The sequence below is a fragment of the Lepidochelys kempii genome, chromosome 9 (assembly GCF_965140285.1).
Source record: "Lepidochelys kempii isolate rLepKem1 chromosome 9, rLepKem1.hap1, whole genome shotgun sequence".
In the NCBI taxonomy this organism is placed as follows: domain Eukaryota; kingdom Metazoa; phylum Chordata; order Testudines; family Cheloniidae; genus Lepidochelys; species Lepidochelys kempii.
The window spans coordinates 19664510-19690540 of NC_136388.1; the positions used below are offsets into that span (position 1 = coordinate 19664510).

Genomic DNA, 26031 nt, shown 5'->3' on the forward strand with positions numbered 1-26031 from the left:
TAAGGATCACATGTGCAGATAAGGAGGTGTGAGGTCTTTGGTCAAAAATACCCACATAACTGCACATTGCTGACCTTTGTGGGCATAATTACATTCAATTATACACACAATCTGTGTACTCAGTCTAGTGATTTGCATGGGCAAATGTAATCATGTACTTTTGCATAGTGATTTTAAGCCTTTCTTCGAGAGATGTAGCTATATTTTCCACATTTACCTTTTTTATGTTGTTTTTAAATCCAGCCGAAGAATTTTCAGATTTGACCACAAGCTTGAACCAGGAAATATAGGAACAATTATATGCAACTTCCCAAGTTGCAGCTAGCATAACTTTTTGGACTATATTATGTGGCTGGACATTGTTGTCCCACTTTTGGAGTAACACCCTTGAGCTCTTGCCAGGGACAATTAAGAACAGATTCAGCAGTACAAGGAAATCATACCTATCTGATGGGAGGCCTTTAGAAGGGGAAGGAGACAGGTGCATCTTTTATCCCTGGTTGTTCAAAGGGAGATGGCTGGAAGACTCTTGCCTACAAATGCCAGAGTGTGCAGGACCGGTAATGAAATCTATTAGTTCTTGGGGCAAAGCACCAATTTTTGTTAACTGACCGATCAAATAATTCTGTAATGGAGATCAGCCTGGGAGATATCCTGAGGGCTTATCTACACTTAACATGCTGCAGTGGCATCGTTCTAGCACCTCAGTGAAGATGCTACCTAGGCTGATGGGAGGGCTTCTCCTGTTGGCGTAGGTAATCCACCTCCCTGAGAGGTGGAAGGTAAATCAGTGGGAGAATTCTGACCTAGTGCTGTGCACACCGAAGGTTAGGTCAATTTAACTGTGTCGTTTGGGGTGTGGAATTTTCACACCCCAGAGTGATGTAGTTATATTGACCTAATTCCTAGTGTAGACTAGGCCTGAGATCCATTTAAAATTTCTCTCCTGGCTGACATTAAGCCAGGCAGTGAAGAAGCTTCCTGCCACTTCAGGACATAGGGTTGTAATCTGAATGGATGGAGTCATAGGGACAGGGGTAGGACTGGGTAAGCGGGTAATGCTGGTTTAAGGAAGCATCCCCTTATTACAGGGTGTTTTCTTAGTATTGCAAAGGCTAGCAGACATGATGGCTTTTTCTGGCTAGACAAGAGTCCTAGCTTGGATACCATGGTGATGAGGGCTGTATCTATAAAGAGTAAGGATTCCTCAAATCTCTTTAAAAATAGATGTAAGTTTATTGGCCAGACAGTTAAAGTCTCTTATGTCTGTTTGCATGCATCTGTAACCATTGTGGTCTCTGTCCTCACGGAATTACATATACTAATTACTTGCTTGGGCCCCAATCACTAAGGCATGTGGTTTGGTTTAAGTATGTGAGTTATTCAGCTGGCTTCAGTGGAGACTATTCGTGCTTCATTTTAAGCACATGCTGAAGTGCTTTGCTTGGACCCAGGGCCTGGTCGGACCCAAAGGAGACAAGGAAGTGTAGAGGGGCCTGCGACATTCCACATCAAGCTACAGAGCAGGCTTCCACAGTGGAGTGAGAATTTCTTTTGAACACAAAGCCAGGGGAGAGGGATTTTAAAAAAAGAGAGAGAGAGAAAATCCGGCCTTCATTATCTGTCATAATGAAGCAAAAAAAGGGCAGAAATACATTTTGTTTCCTTTTCAGGTCATCTTCAAAGTGTCAGACAGAGGATGACACATCTTCACTGCCTTTTGTGTTAGCTGATATTCAGTTAATCTTTAACAATTTTGAGTTGGGTAAAGGCAAATTAAGGGGTGTGAGGAGGAGATGGAAGATGCAGAATTCTAAGTAGTGATGCAACACAGCCTGGATATTTCAGAGGAAGCTGTGAGTGCAGGAGCTGGAATTGTGCAACCAGCAAAAGCAGGAAATGTACTACAAAATATAATATTCATGAGAACATAACGGACCTCAAAAGTTCCAGTTATATCATCAGAAGGAACTAAAGGGATCGGTTTACATTTTGAGAGGCTCATTCAATTTATAAACTCTTTCTAGAGTTTTCTGGTTCAACAGTGTTACTCATTTGCTCGGAGTAATATTTTGTCCAATATGTCAAAGGTTCAGGCCCTGAATCATGCAACTTCCACAGGCAAAACTCCCAGTCAGGAAAAGAATTTTGTTCTGTAAGGGGGTGCCTCATAAACCTTTGTTTTACATCCACATTAATTTATTTTAGTTCTCATGTATTAATTTGCCTTTTTTTATGTTAAAATATTTCACAGAAGATCTGAACAGAGCCACTAATATTCTTGGGTTCAGCAAAGCTGCGCTTGGTGCAGAACACAAGTGAAGGGCATGAAAAGATGGCCGTAAACTACTTTTGAACTCATGGTCCTGGCAGTGGATTGGCCCCTGGTGTAAATTTCATAGAGTTAAAGGCCAGAAGGGATCACCTAGTCCAGGGGTGGGCAAACTTTTTGGCCTGAGGGCCACATCAGGGTGCAAAACTGTATGGAGGGTTGGGTAGGAAAGGCTGTGCCTCCCCAGACAGCCTTGCTCCCACCCCCATCCACCCCCTCCCACTTCCCACCCTCTGACTGCCCCCCTCAAAACCCCTGACCCATCCAACCCCCCCGTTCCTTGTCCCCTGACTGCCCCCCCCGGGACCCCATGCCCCAAACTGCCCCCCCGGGACCCCACCCCCTACCCTACCCCTCCTTCCCTGTCCCCTGACTGTCCCCCTTGACCCCTATCCACACCCCTGCCCCCTGACAGGCCCCCCAGGACTCCCATGCCTATCCAACTGCCCCCTGCTCCCTGTCCCCTAACTGCCCCCCTGGGACCTCCTGCCCCTTATCCAAGCCCCACCCCTCCCCCTTCCACCCCCTTCAATGCAACTCAGAGCAGCAGGAGTTTGCAGCCCCGCTGCCCTGCCGGAGCCAGCTGTGCTGCCCATGTGGTCGCGTGGCTGTGGGAGAGGGAGGACAGCAGGGGAGTGGCCGGGGGCTAGCCTCCCCGGCCAGGAGCTCAAGGGCCAGGCAGGACCGTCTCACAGGCCGGATGTGGCCCACGGGCTGTAGTTTGTCCACCTCTGACCTAGTTTGATCTCCTGTATATCACAGGCCATTAAATTTCACCCTGATACCCCTATATTGAGCCCAATAACTTGAGTTAGATGAAGCTGTTGTGTGCCACAGGCAAAGAACAGGACAGACCGAGCTACCACCATTGCCTGAGGCTCCTGCAATTGCAGGGACTGAACTAGGTGAGGTATGCCCAGGTGATTGATGTCTAGACTGCAGAAGTTGGTTAAAAAATGTCCAAGGTTCCTGCCAATCTGTCCTGGGGGAAAATTCCTTCCTGACGCCAAATCCAGCGATCAGTTTGACCCTGAATATATGAGCAAGACATACCAACCAAGCATCGTAGGCTATATCTACACTACACACCTGTGGCAGTGGCATGTAAAGTATGCATGGCTACATGCTGCAGTGAAAAGCAAGTTGTGTCACACTGCAGCATGTAGATATACGTGTTAGTGATATCATGGGGGCAGGCAATGGGGAAAGATTAGCCTTTCCCCGCTGCCGGAGTCTCTTCCTGTGGCAGGGAACGGTTCCAGCAGAGGGGAAACAGTAGGACACTACTACACTGCTAAAAATAGCCGTGTACATGGAGAGGCATGATTTGGGTGAGTTGAGAGTCATGTAGGATATGTACCACATGTCTTCACTCTACTAGCCTAAGCAGTCAATCACTGTCTACATTGCTATTTATATCCAGGCTAGGGGGGCTACTTGTGTACATCCTCTACATGCCGCCAAAAGAAGCGGGCAGTGTAGATGTACCTTAAGAAAGAGAATTCACAGTATCACCTCGGAGCACTGGTCCACCTTGTCTGGCTTCCAGCCTCCAGCTGTGTAGCCTCAGGAGTTCAGGGCAGCTCTAACCTATGCCACCTAATTGTTCGCAAAGGAATCTAGCCATGTCTCCTCTCCCACAACATAACCTCTCTGCTGGGGGTGGGGTGGGGTGATATACAGCTGGCTAAACCAGCCCTATGTCCATAGGTGCGGGAACTAGGAGTGCTGCGGATGCTGCTACAGCCCCTAGCTTGAAGTGGTTTCCATTATATACAGGGTTTACAGTTTGGTTCAATGGTTCTCAGCACCCCCACTGTAAAAATTGTTCCAGCACCCCTGCCTATGCCACCGGGGGATTCTCCCATACAGGGAACCTTCATCTGCCCATTTAGGGGAGCTTTCCAGCCCATTTGTGCCACCAGTGAGAGAGGGCAACAGCAGGGGCCGGGAGCCAGCCCAGTGCTTAATAAAATCACATGTGAACCCTGGTAACTGCATATTATGGAATGTGCTTGTTACAAATAGTTTGAAGTTCTGAATTACCAAATTATATTGTTGCTGGGCATCTGCTGTCTAGGAAAAGCTGGTGCCAGTCAACATTGACTAGGTGATATAAAAATGTAGATAAAATGTGTTTAAAAGTTCTTAAGCCTATAAACACATTAAATACTTTGATCCCCCTTATTTTCTGAAAATGAAATTTACTGCCTAACTCTGAAATCCAGTAGTAGTAAGTGTCATGGCTAATGTGCTTATTAAATGAATCAAAGAATGATTACCTGTCAAAAGCTGGGGTTGTTATCAGTTATGAGTTGGGGTTGTTATCAACTCTTCAAATTTAATTCATTGGCTATTAATCTTAAACTATTATTAGTATTGTTTACCCAACTGAGGTTAAAATCCTCCAGAATGATCAGTTCACCACTATTAAATGCACAATGGGCGGATTTAATATTCGATGAATGGTTGATGACTGCTTGAATGGGGGCATGGCGGGGGACTGTAAATCTAGTTCAAGGGGATGAGTATGGAAAAATCACATGAATTAAACACTGCTGAAAGACTGCATAAATTGTCTTTCACTGTTTTGTTGCATTTACCATAAATACCCACAAAAGGCAGGAAATTCAGTTACAGCTGACTCCTGTACATGATTATCTAATCACAAACCATTGTTTAAAAAGGGGCAGCTCCTCAGCTGGTGTCAACTGGTGTAAATCCATTGAAATTCCTGGAGCTCAGTTGAGCTACACCAGATGAGGACCTGACTCAATAATTAAAAATAAAAATCTTCTTCTTTGGGGAAGGAGGATAAGGAGGGACCAATACTTGTGACTTGTAATTTACTTTTAAAATAAAAATAATTAGAGCTAGTAACCTAATAACTTCCATCATCTTTCATTACTGTAATAAGTCCCACCAATTAATAATTGAAACTTCATAGGCCAATAACTACCACTATTGTCCCAGACAAAATGCACAAAGCACTGGGCTAGTTCATTAACAGTACATAGTTTGTTCCCATGGAATCATTAATATTTATAAAAATCTGTGAATATGTGGACCAGAACCTTACTGAAATCATTAAAGCTATGCCAAATTCCCCCCAGCTAAGGATCTAGTCCACAATGCCCTATATTACTGCACAGTATTGTCATGTTATATATTACTGACAAAATAGGGTAGAGGAAAAAATAAAAAGATCAAAATGAAAAGAGCCCAAACTCTGTCCATTGTACTGACTTATTTATGCATCATTTATTCTTAATTTCTAATACAAAGTTTAATATTCTAATATTTGAAGTATACAAAGTACTGCTTTAACTATACCAGTATAATTAAAGAACTACCATCGCCCTTGTGTGTAAGCACTTATACTGGTATGAATTACTTGACTTGTGCCTCTTTTTATTCCACGCGGAATATAGGGCTGTCACCACTGCCTCTATCTTCAGGCAAGTCTACACTACAAACGCTGCATCAGCACAGCTGCCCTGCTGTGTTGCTGTAGTGCTTTGATGAGGACTCTCCCATAGACTTAGCGACTCCACCTCTGCGAGAGGCAATTGCTATGTCAGCGGGAAAAGCTCTCCCACTGACCTAGTGCTGTCTACCTGGGTGGTGAAGGTCGGTATAACTCTGTTGCTCAGGGGTGTAGATTTTCACACCCTGAACGATGTAGTTCTACTGAAGTAAGTGTGTAGTGTAGATCTGGCCTTGGACAGTCTCTTGATGTAGTCTTACCTTCTTCCCATGTCATTTTGATAGCTGTCAATTCTGCTTCTTCTGTGCATTTCCATGTTATGCCTGGTCTACCTCATCACCTCTTGCCCTGGGGGTACCCATCCAACGCCTGCCTTGTTAAGTTAGTCAGGCCTTTCCTCAATGTATTTCCAAGCCATCTTCGTTTGTGAGGGATTTTTGGCATCTGATACTAAGGATTTGTCTAAGGCAGCTGTTTATGAAAACTCAGGTCTCCTAGTTTCTGTGCCATGCAGTAAGACAAATTTTACAATGGTGTTAAATATTCGAAGTGGGATGAACCGGCATCTCTCCTTCTCCCAGAGGTCTCTCGTTTTGCCAGCTATGTCTCAATAGCTCCCCAATATTTTTAATGTTTTAGAAATAAGGATGCAAATTGAATAGCTTAGCCGCTGCTTTGTCCAAAAATCGCGAAGGGATTATGAGAACAGTCTAATGGATTTGGAGCATTTAAATATCAAGGAGCAAAATTCCATTTTATAATCTACCCTGCATAAGGAGCACACCAGGGAGGGAATTATGACTCTGAGAGCCATAAATCTGACCCTGACCTGCTTCAGATTTGTACCAGTAGTGAACATTTCCCCCTTCATGACAGCATGGCTGCGCTGGCCAGCACAGCGGGGGCAGAACCACAGCTCTGCCCAATTCAGATCTCTGGCTGCTTACTCCATGCTCACCTGTGCAAGAAGGAGAATAGCAGCCCATACAGGTTGCTGTCCCTGTTCTGTACTTGGACCTCCTAGGTACATAGTCCATAGAGGGGAATAGGTTATCCGAACCTCAGTGGGTTAGTCTGTTCCTGGGGCTTATGGCAAAGCCCCTAGTGATAGCTTATTTAAGACTGGTCTGTACTCTTTGTTAAATATTGTTTTTGTTTGTTTGTGTTGTACTAAAAAAGAAAGAGCCCTAGAGGAAAAAAATCATAAAACTGGCAGATAATACATGTGTATTATGGAGACATAGCACATAGCTTTGCCATAGCAGTCCTTCCATGTATCAGTAAGATAATGTGGGTTTTTTTGTTTTGTTTTTTACACTGTTTAATCAGGTTCAATACTAGCATAGGACCACTTCAGTATGCTGACCAGTATTTACAGCTCTCAATCAAACTGCCCACTGGAAACATTTATGGAATCGGAGAACACGTCCACACACAATACCGGCATGATGTTAACTGGAGAACGTGGCCCATCTTTACCAGAGATGCTTTCCCCAATGGAGTAAGGAATGATTAATTTATTATGCTTTGGTCTTAGCAAGTGGTTTCTGAGAATTAAGAGTGATTATGCATTAAACACATTTTAAAATGTTGTTAGTTTTTGCTATCCACGATGGATTGGATATTTCTTAAAAGCCAGTCATTAGCATGGTCTGGTTGAGCTTTTCTTTAAAGACTTGTCAGCCACACAATGCTAGATGTTACTAATTGGAAAAAAAGCCTCACAAAAAAGTTAGAAATATTTTGATTTGTATGTTTATTTGAAATGTTGAGAATCAGTGGGTAAGTTGAGAAACATTAATATGAGTCTTTAGTTTCAACTACTAAACTAAACAGATAACAATATGTTCAAAGAGGTGCTCGGTGCAAATAAAGATGACACATGCATTCTCAGTTTAATGACAACAGAGTTAAGCATATAATAGTAAAGTTTCATTTAGAGGCTGAATCTTTGCAAGGTAAGTCATGGATGTCAACAGCTATTTGTTTCCAGTCCTTATTACTGTCTGCCCTGAGTCTTGGTTTCCTGGACACCCATTTTCTAATAAATATAACTGAAGATTCTTGCTAGCAGCTTTGAAACCCTCTAGGCTTTGTTCCAAGCTTTATTGACACTTGCACACAAAAGACGAACTGTACTGCACTTTCAGATTCCTGACCCACAATGCCTTATTAACTAAAAGGCTACTGAGTATGAGTGGTGTAAAGTCAGCTGTGCCAGATAAAAGGTTCTGATTAAAAAAAAATGATATTCATTTTCTGATTGTCATTTTTTCTGACCATATATTCCCACACTTAACCTCATCTGCTCTTCTGGTGGTGTAGACATTCATATCTCACTGTGGTGGTGGTGGTAGTGGTGGTGGTGTTTCTTGGTATTTGTTCTCCCTTACCATAAACCTTTGAACAAGGGGAAATGGCTGCAAAGGATTGTAAGCCCTCTAGTGAACTATTTGCAAATAAGCAGATAAGGATCAGATAGGTGTTGGTACGTAGACAGATTTTAACCATTATGGATCAACAGAAAAAAAACTTATTAATGAAGGACTGCTTACTAATAACAAATCTCTTGCCATATATAAAATCTTTTAGGCTTTGTCTACACTGGAATTTTGTCAGTAAAACTTTTGTTGTTCAGGGGTGTGGAAAAAAAGACCCTCAAATGACAGAAGTTTTACCGACGAAAAGCACCGGCGTGAACAGCGCTTTGTCTAAACTAATCAATATAACTTTTAATGAAGACCATTCATCATTCTGGCCCAATTCAGCAAAGCTCTGAGGCAGGTGCATAATTTTAAGCACATGCTTTGCTGAATCAGGGCCTCTATTGAGTATTCAAACCTATCTCTTTGACTACCAGCCTTTAAGGAAAACCTTACCTGTTTGCAATTAGTTCAGATTTTGAAATCTGTGGTCTTGATCCAGCAGTTGTAATTCAGGCAGAGCTCCCAGTTGACTTCAGTGGGAGTTTTGTCTGAGCAAAGAGTGCAAGATTGGGTTGCTATACAGCTAAATTATGGCTGTCCTGCATGAGTATACTAGAGGAGGAGTCAGTGCATAGAATCCTTTCCCCCTCATTGCACGGTACAGGTGGCAGCCATTATTTGGTCACTTAGGCCTCGATCCAGAAAGGGACTTAGGTGTTGCAATGCTGAGCTTTTTAAGCACCTATACATTGCCTATGGAGAGAGAGATGCCTGAGAAGGGGATCCAGAAAAGCGAACACACTATGTGGGGAGGTGCCTAAGCTATCCAATGGGAGATGCCGATGAGAAGGGTGTGTCATAAGCTCCACCCCTCTCAAAGTTTGCTGCCTGTGTTTCCTTGCAGTCAACTGCTGGGAATCTCTCTACTGGAGTTAGGCGCTCTTGTGAGAATGGCTTAGGCTCTAAAAACAGCCTCAGTTCCTGCCTAGCTCCTCACAAAATTATGTGTGTATGTGGGTGTTTATGAGGGAAAGGTGGAAGAGGGAAATAGTGGTCTCCCTATAACTTTTAATTTAGTGGTTAGGGTACTTATCCAAGATATGGGAGCCCCAGTTCAATTCTCCACTGTGCCAAGGGACTGTAGAGTCACACTCACTTTTTCTCTGGCCCAATAAACATTTTAATAGTTATTGAATAGAAAATGGAACAACAGAAGATTGAGGGAGGCCCACCACAGAATATCGCACTGTCCCAGGGTTAGGGCACTCATCTGAGAGGTAAGAAACTCCTGGCAGAGTGAGGGAATTGAACCATGGTGTCCCACATCCCAGCTCAATGCCCTACCCACTGGACTTAAGGTTATAAATGAGATTGTCTCTTTCTTCTCCTCCCCCCATCCCCCTAGCTTTTGTGTGTGTGTGTGGTTAGATGTGCTCTGAGCACATCTATTGAATTGGGCCCCACAGGCAAGACTGGCAGTGCAATGCCTATCTCCACCTTGTCTGTGAATCACAATAAGGTTTAAGCATGAGAGAGGCATCTGGAAGCTCACTTGAGGTAGTAGTGCATCTGCGCACAGGCAGAAACTTAGGTACCTAAGAGATTTCTACAGTGGAAATGTAAATGTAAGTGCCTGGTGAGTTTAGTCACCTAAAGGGTTAGGTGGCAGATGAGAAGGGGTTTTGTAGATCACAATAGTACCTAAATTTGGCCTTAGGCTCCTAAATCCCTTTGTGGATCTGGGCGTAAGGGCCAGATTTCGAAAGGTGTTGAGGCACCTAAAGATGCATATAGGTCCCTAGGAGTTGTTTCAAAAGTACCAGTGGAAATTAGGGGCCTAGATACTTTTGAAAATATCACTAGGCACCCAACTACCATTAAAAAAATCTGGTCCTAATTCTCAAGCAGAGGCAAGCAGCTCTGACTGCAGCAGCCAGGCCATAGAGAGGGTCTGGAGGTACGTCCATGGCCCCTCTCTCTCACTGTTCTGTAGGGAGTGTAGCTACATTGGTGGAACAAATGTAGCAACTGCTTTCTCTAAGTATTATGTAGGACCAGCTCTGAGGCATGCCTGTTCTTCTAGTATGGTGGTTTAATTTCCCAAGGGATTTGGGTGGTGGTCTGAATTATCCTTCACAGGAAGGGAGAAAAGGGGATTTATGACAGACTAATTATGTATTGGTAAAGATACGTGTCACAGGACTTCCTGCCCTCACTCTACCTTTCTGCTGCCTTACTTTTTCCATTATCTGTTTCCTTTGGAAGCTGGTCAGCCTTGCGGGAATTAGGTAGGAGGAGCTAATTATACACAGGTGAGGTCTAATTACTACAGACTCACTCTCTTTGTAAACCCACTCAGCAAAACCACTGTGACTCAGCGAAACCACAAGTCTTGATTTTGTTTTGCAAAACCAAAATCAAGGGTAAGGCATGTCCCTTTACACATTTCAGTGGCAGTTGGATAAATGATTCTGGTTTTGGTTAATCTCTACTAATTCTACAGCCTGCTATTTGCTTCACTTTGATTCTTGGTGGGTGGAGCTATGGGGCCAGATCTTTACTTGTGTTAACCAGCATAGCTCAATTGAAATCAATGCAATTACACTGATTTCCTTTTCCTGAGGATCTTATCCACAGTGTCGTTTGTGCTGATCATTCTTTTGCAGGAAAGGAGGACGACTATGACAAAGTCCGTTATCAGTTCACAAGTTTTTTTTGTTGCTAACGATAGAAGAAACAAATATCGATAGTCATATAATTAAAAAGAAACAAAGCTCTCTTATTTACATTGAATACATATGGATATATGTACGCCCTGAATGGCATGTGAAGTATATTGTCGAGTTGATGTGCATATATAGCTCACAAAAACATTATTGGGATGCATGCATACTTATCAAAAGGTCTGTCATGTCTGTCTACTTATTTTATCTGCATGTTTTAAGCAAACTGTCTGTGTACTGATTTTCCATTTATTGGTGAATAGAAAACATCCCCGTAAAGGAGAAAAATGCAAGAAAATAGGAAATAAAAATATAAGAAAAATTCAGGGGTTTTGTTTGTTTCTTTAGCAGGTATGATCAGCAGTTTCAGTTTGAATCTCTCCAGGAAATTTTCAAAATGTATCAATCTGTGTGCCTATTGGGTTTTAATTTTCTTCTTTTCCTTCCCTTTTATTTTAAGGGCACTCATAACTTATATGGAGCTCACACTTTCTTCTTGTGCTTGGAAAATAACAGTGGAGCCTCTTTTGGTGTGTTCTTAATGAACAGTAATGCCATGGGTAAGAAAGACTTCTCTATAACTATTTCTAACTGCTACAGCTTAACATTAAAAAAAAAATTATCTGCTGGATTGCTACACAGTGAACCAAAAGTCAGTTGATTTAAAGGTCAGAATCAGGCATGCGTTTTTAGCACAGCTACACGTGTAAAACTTGACAGGAAACTGTGTCTTTAAAAATATCAAGCAGCAGCTATATATAATAATAAAGATAGCAATGTTAAATATACTTAAGGTGAACAATGGCTATTCTACAACTAGCTTTAGGATCACATATAAGGCCCTACTTCCACAATGTATTTGCCTATGGCTGGAGCCCTTTTGAAGAGTATAGTGCTCTGTGCAGGTATCTGCCCATGTGCAATGCATTGCAGGATCAAGGCCTCAATTGGTAATGGACAGGTCATGAAAGGATCATAGTGTTGCTTTTCATTAGATCAACATACACAACTATCCCTGCTTATCAGAACTGTCTAAGTCTTTTGAGAAGATGCATTGAAAATCTCATGAGAAACGGCTTCCTCACTGGCTTTCTAGAGATTCCCTTTTCTTTGCAAAGGCATGTCAAATAAAATAAAATCTGAATATTTCACAACTTCCATTTGGTTTCAAGTGATGATTTAGGATGTCCTTGTTTTTTTCTGAACTCATTTACTTATCCTTCATGCGAACATTGAATGGATACATTGACTGTTTAGCTAATGTTTAAACTTTCCTCTATAATTCCTTTTCTGACAGAATTTGTTCTCCAGCCTGCCCCAGCAGCAACTTACAGAACAACTGGTGGAATTCTAGATTTTTATGTCTTCTTAGGAGACACTCCAGAGCAAGTTGTTCAAGAGTATGTAAAGGTATGTTTATATCAGATGAGGCAGTACTGTAAATAATGTAGGCGCTGATAGATACTCTCTAGCATGATCACAATATATTTAGTCATTTTGTATTTGTTGTGATTATATTGCAATGAAATGTTTCAATGGATGCTTAAAGGCATGTAACAGTCTGTAAAGAGAGCGCTGCCCTTTGTTCCCTGGCCTTTTTCCCATAGTGTAAAGATTCCATTATCAATGACAAACCGCCAATGCTTCTCTAAACCTTCCGTAATGCTAATAACAACATTAGCCATTATTTTTATGTGGTTTCCCTTTGTTCAGATCAACATCATTTTCAAGGAATGCTCTTATATAACATAAAATGCCTTTTGAAAACTTAGGGTAGTTGTAACCATGTCACTCTCAGGATATTAGAGAGGCAAGGTGGGCGAGATAATATCACCTTTTGTCCCTTTTGAAAACTTACTGAGGCAGTATAGCCTAGTGCACAGAGCTCTGGAACTGGGACGCAAGAGTGCAGGGTGACCTCAGGCAAAGCACTGGACTGTAGAGTCAGTCTCCCTGTTTCTGTGACCCAATTAATATTTAGTTCAGTTATTTCAATTATTTAATTAAGGTAGAACGACTTCAATTGGAGAGGTGGAGGGAGACTCACGTCAGAATATTCCATAGCCCAGTGGTTACAGCACTCACTTGAGAGATGGCAGATCCCCATTCAAATTTCTTCTTCTCATCAGACAGAGGGGGGGACTTGAATCCATGGTCTTCCATATCCCCGGTGTGTGGAATAAAGGATATAAGGAAGGGCTGCCTCCTTCTTCTCCCCAGCTCTCTGTTTTGTGTTGAGTTAGGTGGGCATACTATGGGATTGGGTCCTAGATGCAAGTTGGCTAAGGACCACCTATCTTCCCCTGGTTCATGGATTGCTAGCAGATATAGGCACCTCCCTGCAGCCTGGATTTAGGCAATCATCTCTGTGAGAGGGTTGGAGTTTAAGATATGCCTCCCCTGTGGCATCTCCCACTGGTTACCTTAGGCAGCTCCTCCCCTACTGTGCTGGCTTTGTGGATCACATTCTAAGGCATCTAGGCACCTAACAAAGGGCTGGTCTATACTACACAGTTAGGTCGATGTAAGGCAGCTTTTGTTGACCTAATTACGTCAGTGTCTACACTACAGCCGTCCCCTCACTGAAGTAAGTGCCCTGCTACACTGACATAATTCCACTTCCACAAGAGGAGTAAGGTTTATGTCAGTGTAGTTAGGGCGACACAGTGTCAGTGTAGATACTGTGTTACTTGCATGGGCTATTGGCTGTCTTGTCAATTTCACAGCTCCTGGGCAGCTGGACAGCTGGACCCCCCTCCCGGCTGGGGGCACTGCAATACTGAGTGTTGCAATGCCTAAGTCCTTTTGTGGTTCTGGGCCCAAGTTCTATTAATATTACTTATCCACGGTAATACAGTCCTAAAATCCTGACTTCTCATATGCTCCAGTATTTTAATGTACACTTGCTGTCCTTTCCATAGTGATATTTCTTCCTCTATAGTTTGTCTTTATGACTTAAAATCTGATATCCCTCTTCAATAATTAATTGGTTGCATCTCAAATCATAATTATTATTGTTATAATTTGTACTGTGATAGTGCCCAAAGGCATAATTCAGGATCAAAGCTCCCTATTAGGTATTAGGTGCTGTATAAGCACATAATAAAAGACAATCTCTACCCTGTAGAGCTTACAGTCTAGTTTAAGATAGGAAACAAGAAGTGATTGTAAAATTGAATAAGGGCTAGAGGGAGAGGGAAGATGAGTAATAGCTATAAGGATTACGTGGTCCCATAGTACTAGCAATATGCACAACTTCATTGATCCAAATAATTTAAGTTTGTAGTTTTTAAAAGTAAATATGGAAAAACTTTACAGTTGTAACTGCATAATATCCATTATGGTTCCAAGTGCTAGACATGAATCAGAGTAATTTATAAGCACTTTCAGAGAAGTAAAGAACTAGGGAATCCTGCACTGACAAATGACATATACAAATTGAAAATGCAAGGTCCCTTTTTTTACTTAATTTTCATTTCTTAACTTTCAGCTGATAGGAATGCCTGCAATGCCTTCATACTGGAGTCTTGGATTCCAGCTTAGTCGCTGGAATTATACCTCTCTTGATGAGTTGAAAGTTGTTGTAGCAAGAAACAGAGACATTGGGATACCCTATGTAAGTAAAATATTTTTTTTTGGGGGGGGGTCGATTGGGGATGCTGAAGCAGGTCAGGAATAAATCATAGGTTAGGATCTACTTTTACAGTCCTGGAGTAGTTTATTACAAGTTAGTTCTGGTTAACATATAGAAACTGCTGTTAACAAACCTTATAGAGACTTCGGTATCTTTGAGGACTTTTAATGTTAGATTGAGAGTCAAAATTGGGGAGGTTACAGTTATTATTCTTTGTATTACAGTAGCTCAAAATGTATGTCTAAACCACCTCCCAGACTGGGGCAAGAGACTCCGGCTTGCTGGGCTCATGTTAAAAATAGCTGTGTTGACATTTTGGCTTGAGCTTTAAAGCTAGGAATGGGGGTGGACTTCAGAGCCTGAGCCACAACTTCAGAGCACTGTCTAAACAGCTATTTTTAGTGCAGTGACATGAACCCCCTATGTGGACCTGGCCTGAGAGGCTCAGCAGTGTAGACATACCCTCAAAGGCCCCAGTTGAAATCAGTACCCGTTTGTGCTATTTTAAGACATGCTAAGAGACAGTTAGTGCCTCAAGAGATAGACAAAGGAAGCACTGTTATCCCCATTTTGCAGATGGGAAAGTGAGATACATGCTTACATGCTGTAGTACACCCAGAGCTAGCGCCTAGCATACTTGCTGCTCCTTTGTAGAGCGTCACTGAAGTGTGTTACACAGCACATTCCCCGTCACCACTCAGAGCTGTCCTACCTTGCAGTGTCAGAGACATACAGTCTTTACAGCTGCCTACTTTTGTTGAGGGATACTATTGTAAAGAGAGATCCTAAATGGCAGAGATGTTAGCACCTAACTTCCACTGAGTTTCTATGGTAGTTGAGTGCAAAACTGCCATTTGTACCTTTGAAAATCTCCCCCATAAATTTCATCGCTTACATGATCTCTGTGCTGCTCACAGTTAGTATGAAAATTAGCCAGAGGTCTTACTGTCTTTCCATAATAAAATAACAAAAATAAGTTTACTCCAGAGTAAACAGAACATAATCATATGAAAATACTCAAGGCCCCAGGCTATTGTTTCTAATATACAAAATAAACTATGCTATCTTTCAGGAAATTCAATACACTGATATTGACTATATGGAGGAGAAGAAAGACTTTACTTATGACCAAGAGAAATTTAAGGACCTTCCTAAATTTGCTGTGGACCTACATGACCATGGACAAAAATACATTATTATACTGGTAATGAACTAATTAACTATTTCACTTTACCACTGAAACAACATTGCTATTAGAATTACTTGTACAGTGTAGTTGCATCATACATGCATTTGACTTACGTGAATTCAACTATACGTGCTTGGCAAAAAAAAGAGAAATAACAATAACTCGCAATGGTGGAGTACTGTACAGGAGTCAATGGGAGAGTGCTCGGGGGTCAATTTATCGCATCTAGACTAGACGCGATAAATCGACCCCCGCTGTATCGATCGCTGCCCGCCGATCCGGTGAGCATCTTGCCACGCTGAGTGTGATTCTAGTATTTAAAGATACATATTTTTCGTACAACATGGCCCTAAACGCAAACCAACTACTTCGTCTAATGCTCAGCTGAAGAAACAGCAATCTGTTCCAGTGCTGGAGGAAAAACTGGCTGTGCTGGACTTAGTGAGAGATGGTATGTCGGTGTCCAACGTGGCAAGTAAATATGGCCGCAACGTGTCTAGCATCCGTGCCATCAAGATTCAACAAAGAAATTTGTCAAGCCGTGGCATCAAGTGCTCCAATAACTGCTAAGGTGACGAGCCATGATAAGAGTTTAGTGAAGAATGAAAAGGCATTAAACTTATGGCTGGAAGACATGAACTGTAAATGTGTGCCTATCGATGGCAACACGTTGCGAGAAAAGGGTCTTAGCCTCTATGCGCTGTTGAAGAGGGACAGCCTTCTGATGAGAAGGAATTCAAAGCCAGCCAAGGTTGGCTTAACAGTTTTAGGAACCGCTTCAACCTCAAAAACGTGCAGACTACTGGTGAAGCTGCATCTGCCAATGAAGAGGCAGCAAAAGCCTACCCCGAAAAATTAAAGAAAATGATAGAAGAAAAGGGCTATCTTCTGGAACAAGTTTTTAATGCTGATGAGACTGGGCTCTTCTGGAAGAAAATGCCCAACCACACTTACACTTCAAAGCAGCTAAAGACCTTGTGACTGTGTTGTTTTGTGGCAATGTGGCTGGGCATTTAATAAAGCTGGGCTTGCTCTACAGGGCTACAAATCCCCGTGCCCTAAAAGGCAAGAACAAAAATCTCCTGCTTCTCGCAATCAAATAAAAAGGCTTGGGTGACAGCAGCATTATTTCTGGATTGGTTCCCCAAGTGTTTCATTCCAGAGGTCAAGCGGTACCTCGAAGAGAAAAGACTTGACTTTAAAGTGTTGCTGATCGTAGACAATGCTTCTGGCCATTCTGAGGCACTCCGGTTTGTGCATAACGACGTTGAAGTCATCTTTCTCCCTTTTTTATTCTTTCATTCTTCCATCTCTTTCTCTCTCTCTCTTTGACTATACATGATTTTCGCCTTATGCACTGCCTTTAGAACCTAATCCCCGCGTAAGATGAGACTCCACTGCATACAATAATTGTTTATTATTATAATTTGTGTAGATTGTATGTACTGTATATATCTATTGCCTAATTCTGCCATGCTTCGGAAAAATGGAAGAGTTTACCAACTCTCTCTTGTGTTTATTTTTATTAGGACCCTGCCATTGCCATCTCCCCTCTCCTTAATAAGACTTCATATCTTACCTATGAACGAGGAATGAACAAGGCAGTGTGGGTAAATGAATCAGATGGACAAACAAAACTCATTGGAGAGGTAACTAGCTACTTATGGAAATTGCAACCCCATCTGTACTATGTGTTGTCATAGCAGATAAGGTTGGGTCACTGCATTTGTTACAAACTCCATTTTTAAAATTTTCAGTAAAAGTAGCTGTTCACAGAAATTGTTTTATAAAGCTGTATCTAGGAATGTAAGGTGTATTCGGGTTTTTTTTTAAAGACTTTTATTTACACCGTTAGGTGTTAAAAGGGGAAAAAGTGGGATACAGGGGCGATTTTTCTGAGGCACAAAGGACAGTTTGGCAGCCAGCTGCTATTGATTTTTCAATGGTATTCGGACATCTGACTTCCATTCTGTGCTTTTGAAAATCTCCAGGATCATGGAACGTGAAAAAATCACTTAGAACCACCTTTGCCTCTTCCTCCAATTTGTCTCACGCTCATGCTTAGGGCAACTGAAGATTGAGCCAATTGTGTGCACAAATTGATGTTTCCAACTCATTACATTTTTTGCTTTAGGTCAATGGTAAGCAACTAAATCAACTACATATCAGGCATGTCAACATATTTTAAATAGTCTAAAGAAATAATAACACAACAAACTTTCACAGTTGTTAGCCTCTATCACAAAAAGAATATGCATTTTTAAATTGCCTGCATAACTATTTACTTGATATATGGACCATTACATTCTATCAAGTCGATAATCTGGTTTTAAAAACTCCCTGAATAGGTATTTATATTGCAGACCCTAGTAATTCTGAGAGCTGTTTGAAGAAGTTGGGCTGATGAATCACATTTAAAACACCTAATTAAGCATTTACATGAGCCCATAACAGCTATGATGTGACAACTCTCATATATTTCTATGAAACATGTGCATTACTTGAAGAAAAGACAAATACCACTGAAAAAAATCAAAGGAAATTAAAACGACTCCCTCCCTCTAGCTGTTCAAAATGTATATAATATTAATAACAAGGAGTCCGGTGGCACTTTAAAGACTAACAGATTTATTTGAGCATAAGCTTTCGTGGGTAAAAACCCCACTTCTTCAGTTAAGAAGTGGGGTTTTTACCCACAAAAACTTATGCTCAAATAAATCTGTTAGTCTTTAAAGTGCCACCGGACTCCTTGCGGTTTTTGTGGATACAGACTAACATGGCTACCCCCTGATACTCATAATACTAATGTTGTGATATAGGCTAGTGACAAATGTGATGCGAAATAAAGGACTGAATCTCAGATTTAGCCTGACTTTCTTTGTTTTTGTTGTGATTGGGTCCCAAACCTTAAAATACAGTAACTGGAACATATTTTATGAAATACATATGATAAAAATATTATTAAGGAGAAAAGAAATGTTTTGAATTGAGGTTTTCTTGGTTATATAAAATGCAGTGTAAGACCCAGTATTGTTCTCATTGGACTCTTGCCATTCATTTCAATGGAAGCGGGATTAAAGGCCAGATTTCCAAATTTTGCCTAACGGTATAAAATTGGCTAATCAGACTGGTGCCTAACTCCCATTGAAATCAATGAAAGTTAGATGCCTAACTTGCTTAGGCACTTTTGAAAATACCACTAGGTGACTCTCTGCATCTTTAGACAAGATACCTTTGCAGATCTGGCCCAAAGTGCTTGGAATGTATGTTATACTTATTCTTTCTTATTCTTTGAGGTCAATGCAGTTACACACACACAGAGTAAACGTAAAGTATGGCTTATTATAGTGAGGAAGAACAATTGGCTCAACTTCCACATCTAAATTGATGCAAGAACATGGATATTCTTAGATGCTAATGTTCTCCTTCACCAACTTAATTCTTGATGATTGTATTTTAGGAAGCTGCTCCCAGAAACCGGCACAAAGCTGCTTCAAGGGTTTTTGCACTATTATTTAAAAGTGCACTTCAAATGGAAGTGGACTGCCAGGCAAATGAGGCTGAAAAAATGTATGCGCACACAGGACATTTACTCTTGGCTTCAGTTCTGGCATCCATTATAGCTTCTTTGAAATGAGAACTGAAAGAAAAAATATAAACTACTAATCATTGAAAGTAGAGTTTGAAACAGTTTTGAAGATTGCCGTGTAATTTCCCCCCACCTCATTTGGAGAACAAAATATTCCATTGAGTTTTCTGAGATTCTTACAGGACTAGATCCAAACATGGTTCAAATTATGTCCTGGGGAGAATTATTAGAAACTAATGGAAATGTTTGAAATAAATTATAAAGCTAAATCTTTCTTAATGGAATAGCCAGTTTAACCAGTTGCTCTTTACTTTCTTACACTGTAGGTGTGGCCAGGACGGACTGTGTTCCCTGACTACACCAACCCAGAATGTACCAACTGGTGGGTGGAAGAATGTAAGCTCTTCTACGATCAAGTGAAGTATGATGGGATTTGGATTGTAAGTCATTCACCCTTTTTTTTCATATGAAGCTAGTGAGAGTTTAGGATGAAACATCTTTTCAATCTCATCTCTTTGTACCGTAGGGATGTTTCTTATTAAAAACTAAAATAAAAATACTACTTATTTCCTAATCTCTTAACTGGAGAACAGAACACATTGGGTGAAATCCTGGCCCCACTGATGCCATTGGACTTCATCCAATGTATTTAGTGTATTTATATTTATGGATGTTGTCACGGTGCATCTAAAGTAACTTGACTTTGTCATAACTGTGTAAATGGGAGAGGAAGCTTCAATGTCTGCAAAAAATGACGACGACGACAAAAAACCCTACCCTGCCAAAAAGTATTAAAATAATAAAGGAGGGAGAGTGAATGAGATTTCTTGCCCTTTTTAATAACTCTTCCAAACCGGTGTTACGAGTGTTACAATGCTAACGATATTTTCACCTCTAGTGAAAAATGTGGTAGGCTGATGAAAAACAACTTTTAACTGACCAAACTTGTTTTTTTATACTCTCAGTCTAGGAATGAGCAAACCAAAGTTTACTGAAGTAAATGGGAATCTTTCCATTGACTTCAATGGGCTTTGGATTATTAAGTACCAGTTTAGCTACAGTAAAATTCTCTCTCTAACACACCAAAGCACTTGATGACCCAGCAAAGCACTTCAGCATGTGCTTAACTTCAAGTTTGTGAATACTCCAACTGAAGAGTTTTGCTGGAATTGGGACCCCAGCCTCCAAACTTTGGCCCCAAAATAAACCCTCACTTCATTTGAACATTCAGAAATAATATTTGTTTGTTCTTTCTTTCATTATTTCACATTCCTGCATCCTGTTTTCTGGGCAGGAGTGCAAACAGAAGTTACAAGTAGTTATATTGCAGCATCCAAAATTATGCTAGGTACTTAAAGGGTCATTCATGACCCAATGAAGGGGCAAAAAATAAAATCTGGAAGTAAGAAGCAATCAGGCTGACTGTTAACATGTCAGTGGGTGTAGTATAGAATAGCAATGGTAGTCAATCCACTGTTTAAAGAGGAAAATCCTTTTATCCATATTTGTTACTTTCAGCCACAGGGATTACTGGGAAGTGGGTTCTTATAAAAACGTTAAGCAACAATTTTAATCTTTCTCTTCCTTGCCCATAACAAGCTAGTACACTTCAGAGAAAAGAGTCTAAGACATATTGCAATAATAACTAACAACCTTAAACTGCTGATTTCAAATTAGAATGGTTAATCAATATTTTCTAAATCAACAAATGCTATTTCAATTTTCTTGCAAATCAGTTTTTAGACAAATTTCTACCTGGCAAATGATATAGTTGTTTAAACTGGAATTGTGTATTTATTTGTGGAGATTCACTGAGTTAACACACTGCCAAGTTTATAAATTTGCTGTGTTCTTCCATGCATAACCTTTTGCATAGTGAATTTAGGGGTACACACAAAGCCACAGTGCTGTGATGTCAACTAAAAATCATGTCAGTCACCATCTATAGGAAATATTATCGAGGACATCTTTAACAATCTCGAGCTACACTGCAGATTTTGACAGACAATCACAAAATACCCTTCCTGACCCTTCGTCTCTCTCAAACTGTATGGCATGGAGCCAACACTTGTGCTGAAGGTACCATGAAGATTTATATATGGAAGGAAAAGGTTATCCTTAGACTTTGGTTATTCTTTCATGTTCCTATCTCAGGGTTCAATTGTGCCACCTTTATTTGCCTGTTGTAGTTCTCATGGCTAGATTCTGGTTGTTCTTTATGCAGGCACAGAGTGAAGAGAGGAGGCAAGGAGCTGCCTGTCAACACTGAAATAGGGCCAGCTAAAATTATGCCCCTTGCACATCAGTGAGCACAGGGCTGATTCTGGGATGTTCCTCCAAGGCAGGCACCTTGCAATGCATCCACAGATAGGTGGGGAAGGGAACTGCTGGAGCCATGTCTCTACTCCCATGTGCTGGCCTGTGGAGCTGGCTAGCCACATGGGTGGGGGAAGAACGCTGCACCATCACAGGGGATATCATGATCCACTCAGCACACCAAGGGGGCAAACTGTGATCTGCCCCAGTGGACCTTCTGGAGTAGTGAGACTCCATTCTGCTCGTCGGTGCAAGGCTCTGCCTTAGCTTTATGCATGTAGCTCCATTGATTTAAATAGAACTATTCAGATAGTGAAGTGGTCATCAAGGATTTACCAGGATTTTTCCAGTATTATGGGTCACACCCATGCTCCACCCCTCTCTTATTTCCTGTTTGTGGGTGTACTGCTTTCCCCTCTCTGCTCTGTTAGGTAGCCAAATAAAGCCATGGGTTCCCAGCCTTCAGTACTGCAAGTAGAGTGTTTCTGTTATGCACTAAGCAGTCCCAGTACAAAAGCTGGCAGAGTCAAAGTTCTATTCAAAATGGGAAAGGGTCAGTTGAATTTTGATTTTTGCCCTGTTTGAGCTATCACCCAGTGAGGTATGCATACATTTCTGCATAAGCTTATTACTGTCTGATACTATATTAAAAATCAGCAAAAACCTTTTCTGATCGTACAGGAGGACTGCTTAAAAGAGGGCAAACCACACATTTTACAGAGGGTCCTGTGTGTGTGTGTGTAGAGGATCTGATTCTCATAATCTAGAATTATATTTATAGTCTCTCTGCTAAGTGGTAGTAGTTGTTGGGACATTGTAGATCAGTCCTCTGATGGAGCAGAAATCTGTGAGTTGCTATTTTCTTTGAGTAAGTGGTTTCTTCAACATCATATACCCACCAGTCCTTGAACAAACATGGCCAGAAAGGGCACACAAATGCTGCGTCTTTTAGCCCAAACTTCAGTTCCTGGTTCTGAGGAAGCAACTCTGCCCCAAGAATTAACTCTATAGTCAGAGACCAAACTGGCTTGTGTTTATAACAACTGCTTCCCACCCCACCCCCAAGAAATGACATCACAAATACTTACAACTTCACAGCATTTCTTCAAAGACTGCACACTGGGTACTCAGCACATAAGGTCAAAACAAACCACTCCCCCCAGAATGAACAAACAAACAAAAAAACATAAACAAAACCCATGTTAGATTATGTGAAACAGCACCATCTTCTGGAGACTACAACCATAATTCATTTTTAGTAAGCGGGAAGGTTAATATGGTGGCAAATTGTTCCCAATATAAATTGGTCTATAATGCTTTATTCTCCTTTAGTGTTGTGGAACCAGTTCCCAATGGTTCAGTGTCTATAACATCTTTGTATTCTGCAATCCCTTGAAACAAAGAGATGTTGCTTTTGAGCAATTTATGAAAAAAAAAACAGACACTTTTTGATAATATGCTTTTAAGTGTCTGTATGAAGGTATTTAAAGTCTCACTTTAAGATTCCTTTACATTTCCAGAGAGTGGTGATGTGAATCAGGCCTTATATGTTTGCAAAATTGAGCCTTTTTCGTTGAGCCCACCTTTCTTCCATTTATTATTTTCTCACTTCTTGGATGTATTCAATTGATAAAGCCTCACAAAATTGACCTATTCCTTTTTCAAGAGAAAGTACAAATGTAAAAGCAATTAACCTGTACACGCTGCTATTTAATAAGTCACAGAAACCTTTCCTTAATATACAGCGACATGTTAATATTTGATTTGACTACAATGTGTGTAACTCCAATTAATGTAATAGAATAAGATAAGATTATACATGGCCTGATTTTGACCTCACAGGCACTCATTTCACACTGGGGTTACTTTTTTGACTTTATGTTAGTTGCTTTGTATTTATACCAGGATACATAATATCATAGACAGGCCCACTATCTTTTGTATGTTGCAAAACGGTGGGGTTTATAAAAAAGATTTATGTGCTTTGATTCAAAAAATTCTTTATGTAAGTTCGTGCCCAATTCTTTCAAATGTCCAGTGAGAGACAGTGCATTATGAAGTGTCATTCTGGGACTGGATCTGTCACAGCTTGAAGTGAAATATAATATATACATACCATTTATATCAGTGGTTTTCAGCCTGTGGTCTGCAGACTAAGATTTTCAAAGGGGTCCACACTGGCATTTGAAATGTTTTAAGTGTCTGCAAGTAAAAAAAGGTTGAAACCCACTGTTTTATACTCAAGTATCAGGGGGTAGCCGTGTTAGTCTGTATCCACAAAAACAACAAGGAGTCTGGTGGCACCTTAAAGACTAACAGATTTATTTGAGCATAAGCTTTCATGGGTAAAAAACTCACTTCTTCAGATTTGAAGAAGTGAGGTTTTTACCCACGAAGTGAGTTTTTTTCCCACAAAAGCTTATGGTCAAATAAATCTGTTAGTCTTTAAGGTGTCACCAGACTCCTTACTGTTTTATACTGATCATGGGTGCAGTCTTGCAAATAAACAGCTGAGTAAATTTGCACAAGGTACTATGGGAGGGCTCACATGCATAAGTCTCTGCAGCATCAGGATCCATATTATTATGTGGATAAATGGGTATAATATTCTATCTATACTATCTATACCTTAGGTGGTGAGTCTTTAGTTAAACTTTTTTTCCCCTTTCCTAAATGATCCGATGAATAAAATATAAGGATTTCATTAGGGAAAGATATTTAAGCAAATCCTATCATAGTCTACATTTTTTTTTCCAGGACATGAATGAAGTATCCAGCTTTATAAAAGGTTCAATACTTGGCTGTCAGCAAAACAACTTAAACTATCCTCCTTTCACTCCCAGTAAGTCTATAGTTTTTAATCATATGGCAAAAATCCAAGTGTGTGTGAGATACAAGTAATCAATTATAATGAGATGAGGGAAATTTTTACTTTTTTTTTTTATGTTTTATGTTCTAAACATTCCTAATGACAGAAAAGATGAGTATATAGTATGTTATTCTCAGTGGCTTAGGTACTGTTTCCAGAACTCCTGAAGGCAAATGGCTTTTTCCAGTAAAATGTTTAATCATTTTTCAAATTATTAGCTGCATTTGCTAAAGTAAATGTTGCCATTGCTTTAATTAAGTCTAGCAATAGTATTGATTTTCCTTGATCATTAATAGCTTTAGGCCTGTAAGCATAACTAAACTAGAATTCTAATGTTTTATCAAGCAATAACTTTTGTAGGCCTGTCGCAGATCCAATAGTTCAATAATTTAGGGTGAAGTTGTGCAATCTTTCCACATGCTTGTGAGCGGTTGCTCACAGGAGTAGTCCCATTGGCCTCAGTGCATCTGCTTGTGCAAAGAAGTGGTCAGCAAGGCGATGAAGGGCTGCACCATCTAGTACTTAGTGCAGAATTTTAGATTCATCTGAAGGTAAAAAATAGCTTTTTTTTCTGATCACACATGGCTCTAATGAAAAGAGTGGAAAGATTTCACTCTGTCAGAGATACAGTTGTAACCTGTGTGGGCATTTTTCCAGCAGTATTTAGGAGGTGGGAAAATGGGAAAGAAACAAAGAGCAGGGAATGTCTGTACAGAGCTGATTGGCACTTTGCACTCTAGCAGAAACAAGGGACAGTGCATGGCCGTGCTGCTCTGTGAGCAAGACAGGACCCAGACTGCATCTCTGAGAGCTTGCTTCTCCCTCCCTACTGAGGAGACCATGCACCTGTGCTGGAGAAAGAGTAGCAGCGGAGCAGTGGCTCTTCCCCTCTTAGCAGGATTTAGCAAAGCAAGTAACCCATGCAGGGAAATAAGGAAGCTCCTTATGCCTCCTTACTCCGCGACAAAGGCATGCAATCAAGGTGACAGTTAAGCCCTTACTGAGCTAAAGTTCTAAGTGCCGGAGGCAATGACACTGAAGAGAGCTGGTGGCTACTATTTAATATTGCCTATAGAAATATGAGAAAAGATTTAATAATTTTATGTCCTGAACAAACTGAATCAGATTATATATCAATTCACTAAACTCCACTCTGATATAAAAGCTGCATTTATAGAAGCGTTAGAGGTAAATTGGTGAATTGTTCAGGGTTCGCATATTGAGTGCCATGAGGTATAGGGAGCTCCAAAGCAGGAAAGTACCACAGTTTAAACACTGATGAATAAAGCCAGTGTACCTCAATCTAGCTTAACCTACTGTCATATGATGTGATATTTACTAGCACCCATAGTTTCATTCTTGAAGCACTGTGATGAATGTAAATACTAAACAAAAAGGGCCCCTCCATTTTGTTATGTATTAACATAAAAGATTGGAAATATTCAAAATAAAGGCGTACTCCAGTG

General features: G+C 40.7%; 1 protein-coding gene across 2 annotated transcripts in view; it reads left to right on the plus strand.

The window, feature by feature from the left end:
* The window catches only part of SI (sucrase-isomaltase), a 152656-nt gene that overhangs the window by 13895 nt on the left and 112730 nt on the right, over positions 1-26031 (plus strand). For both annotated transcript variants that reach the window (XM_073359491.2, XM_073359490.2), the window contains exons 7-14: positions 7149-7320; positions 11429-11528; positions 12266-12378; positions 14459-14584; positions 15675-15806; positions 17321-17440; positions 19707-19820; positions 24454-24538. In XM_073359491.2, the coding sequence (XP_073215592.2) occupies positions 7149-7320; positions 11429-11528; positions 12266-12378; positions 14459-14584; positions 15675-15806; positions 17321-17440; positions 19707-19820; positions 24454-24538 (962 nt within the window). The remainder of the gene's footprint in view (positions 1-7148; positions 7321-11428; positions 11529-12265; positions 12379-14458; positions 14585-15674; positions 15807-17320; positions 17441-19706; positions 19821-24453; positions 24539-26031) is intronic.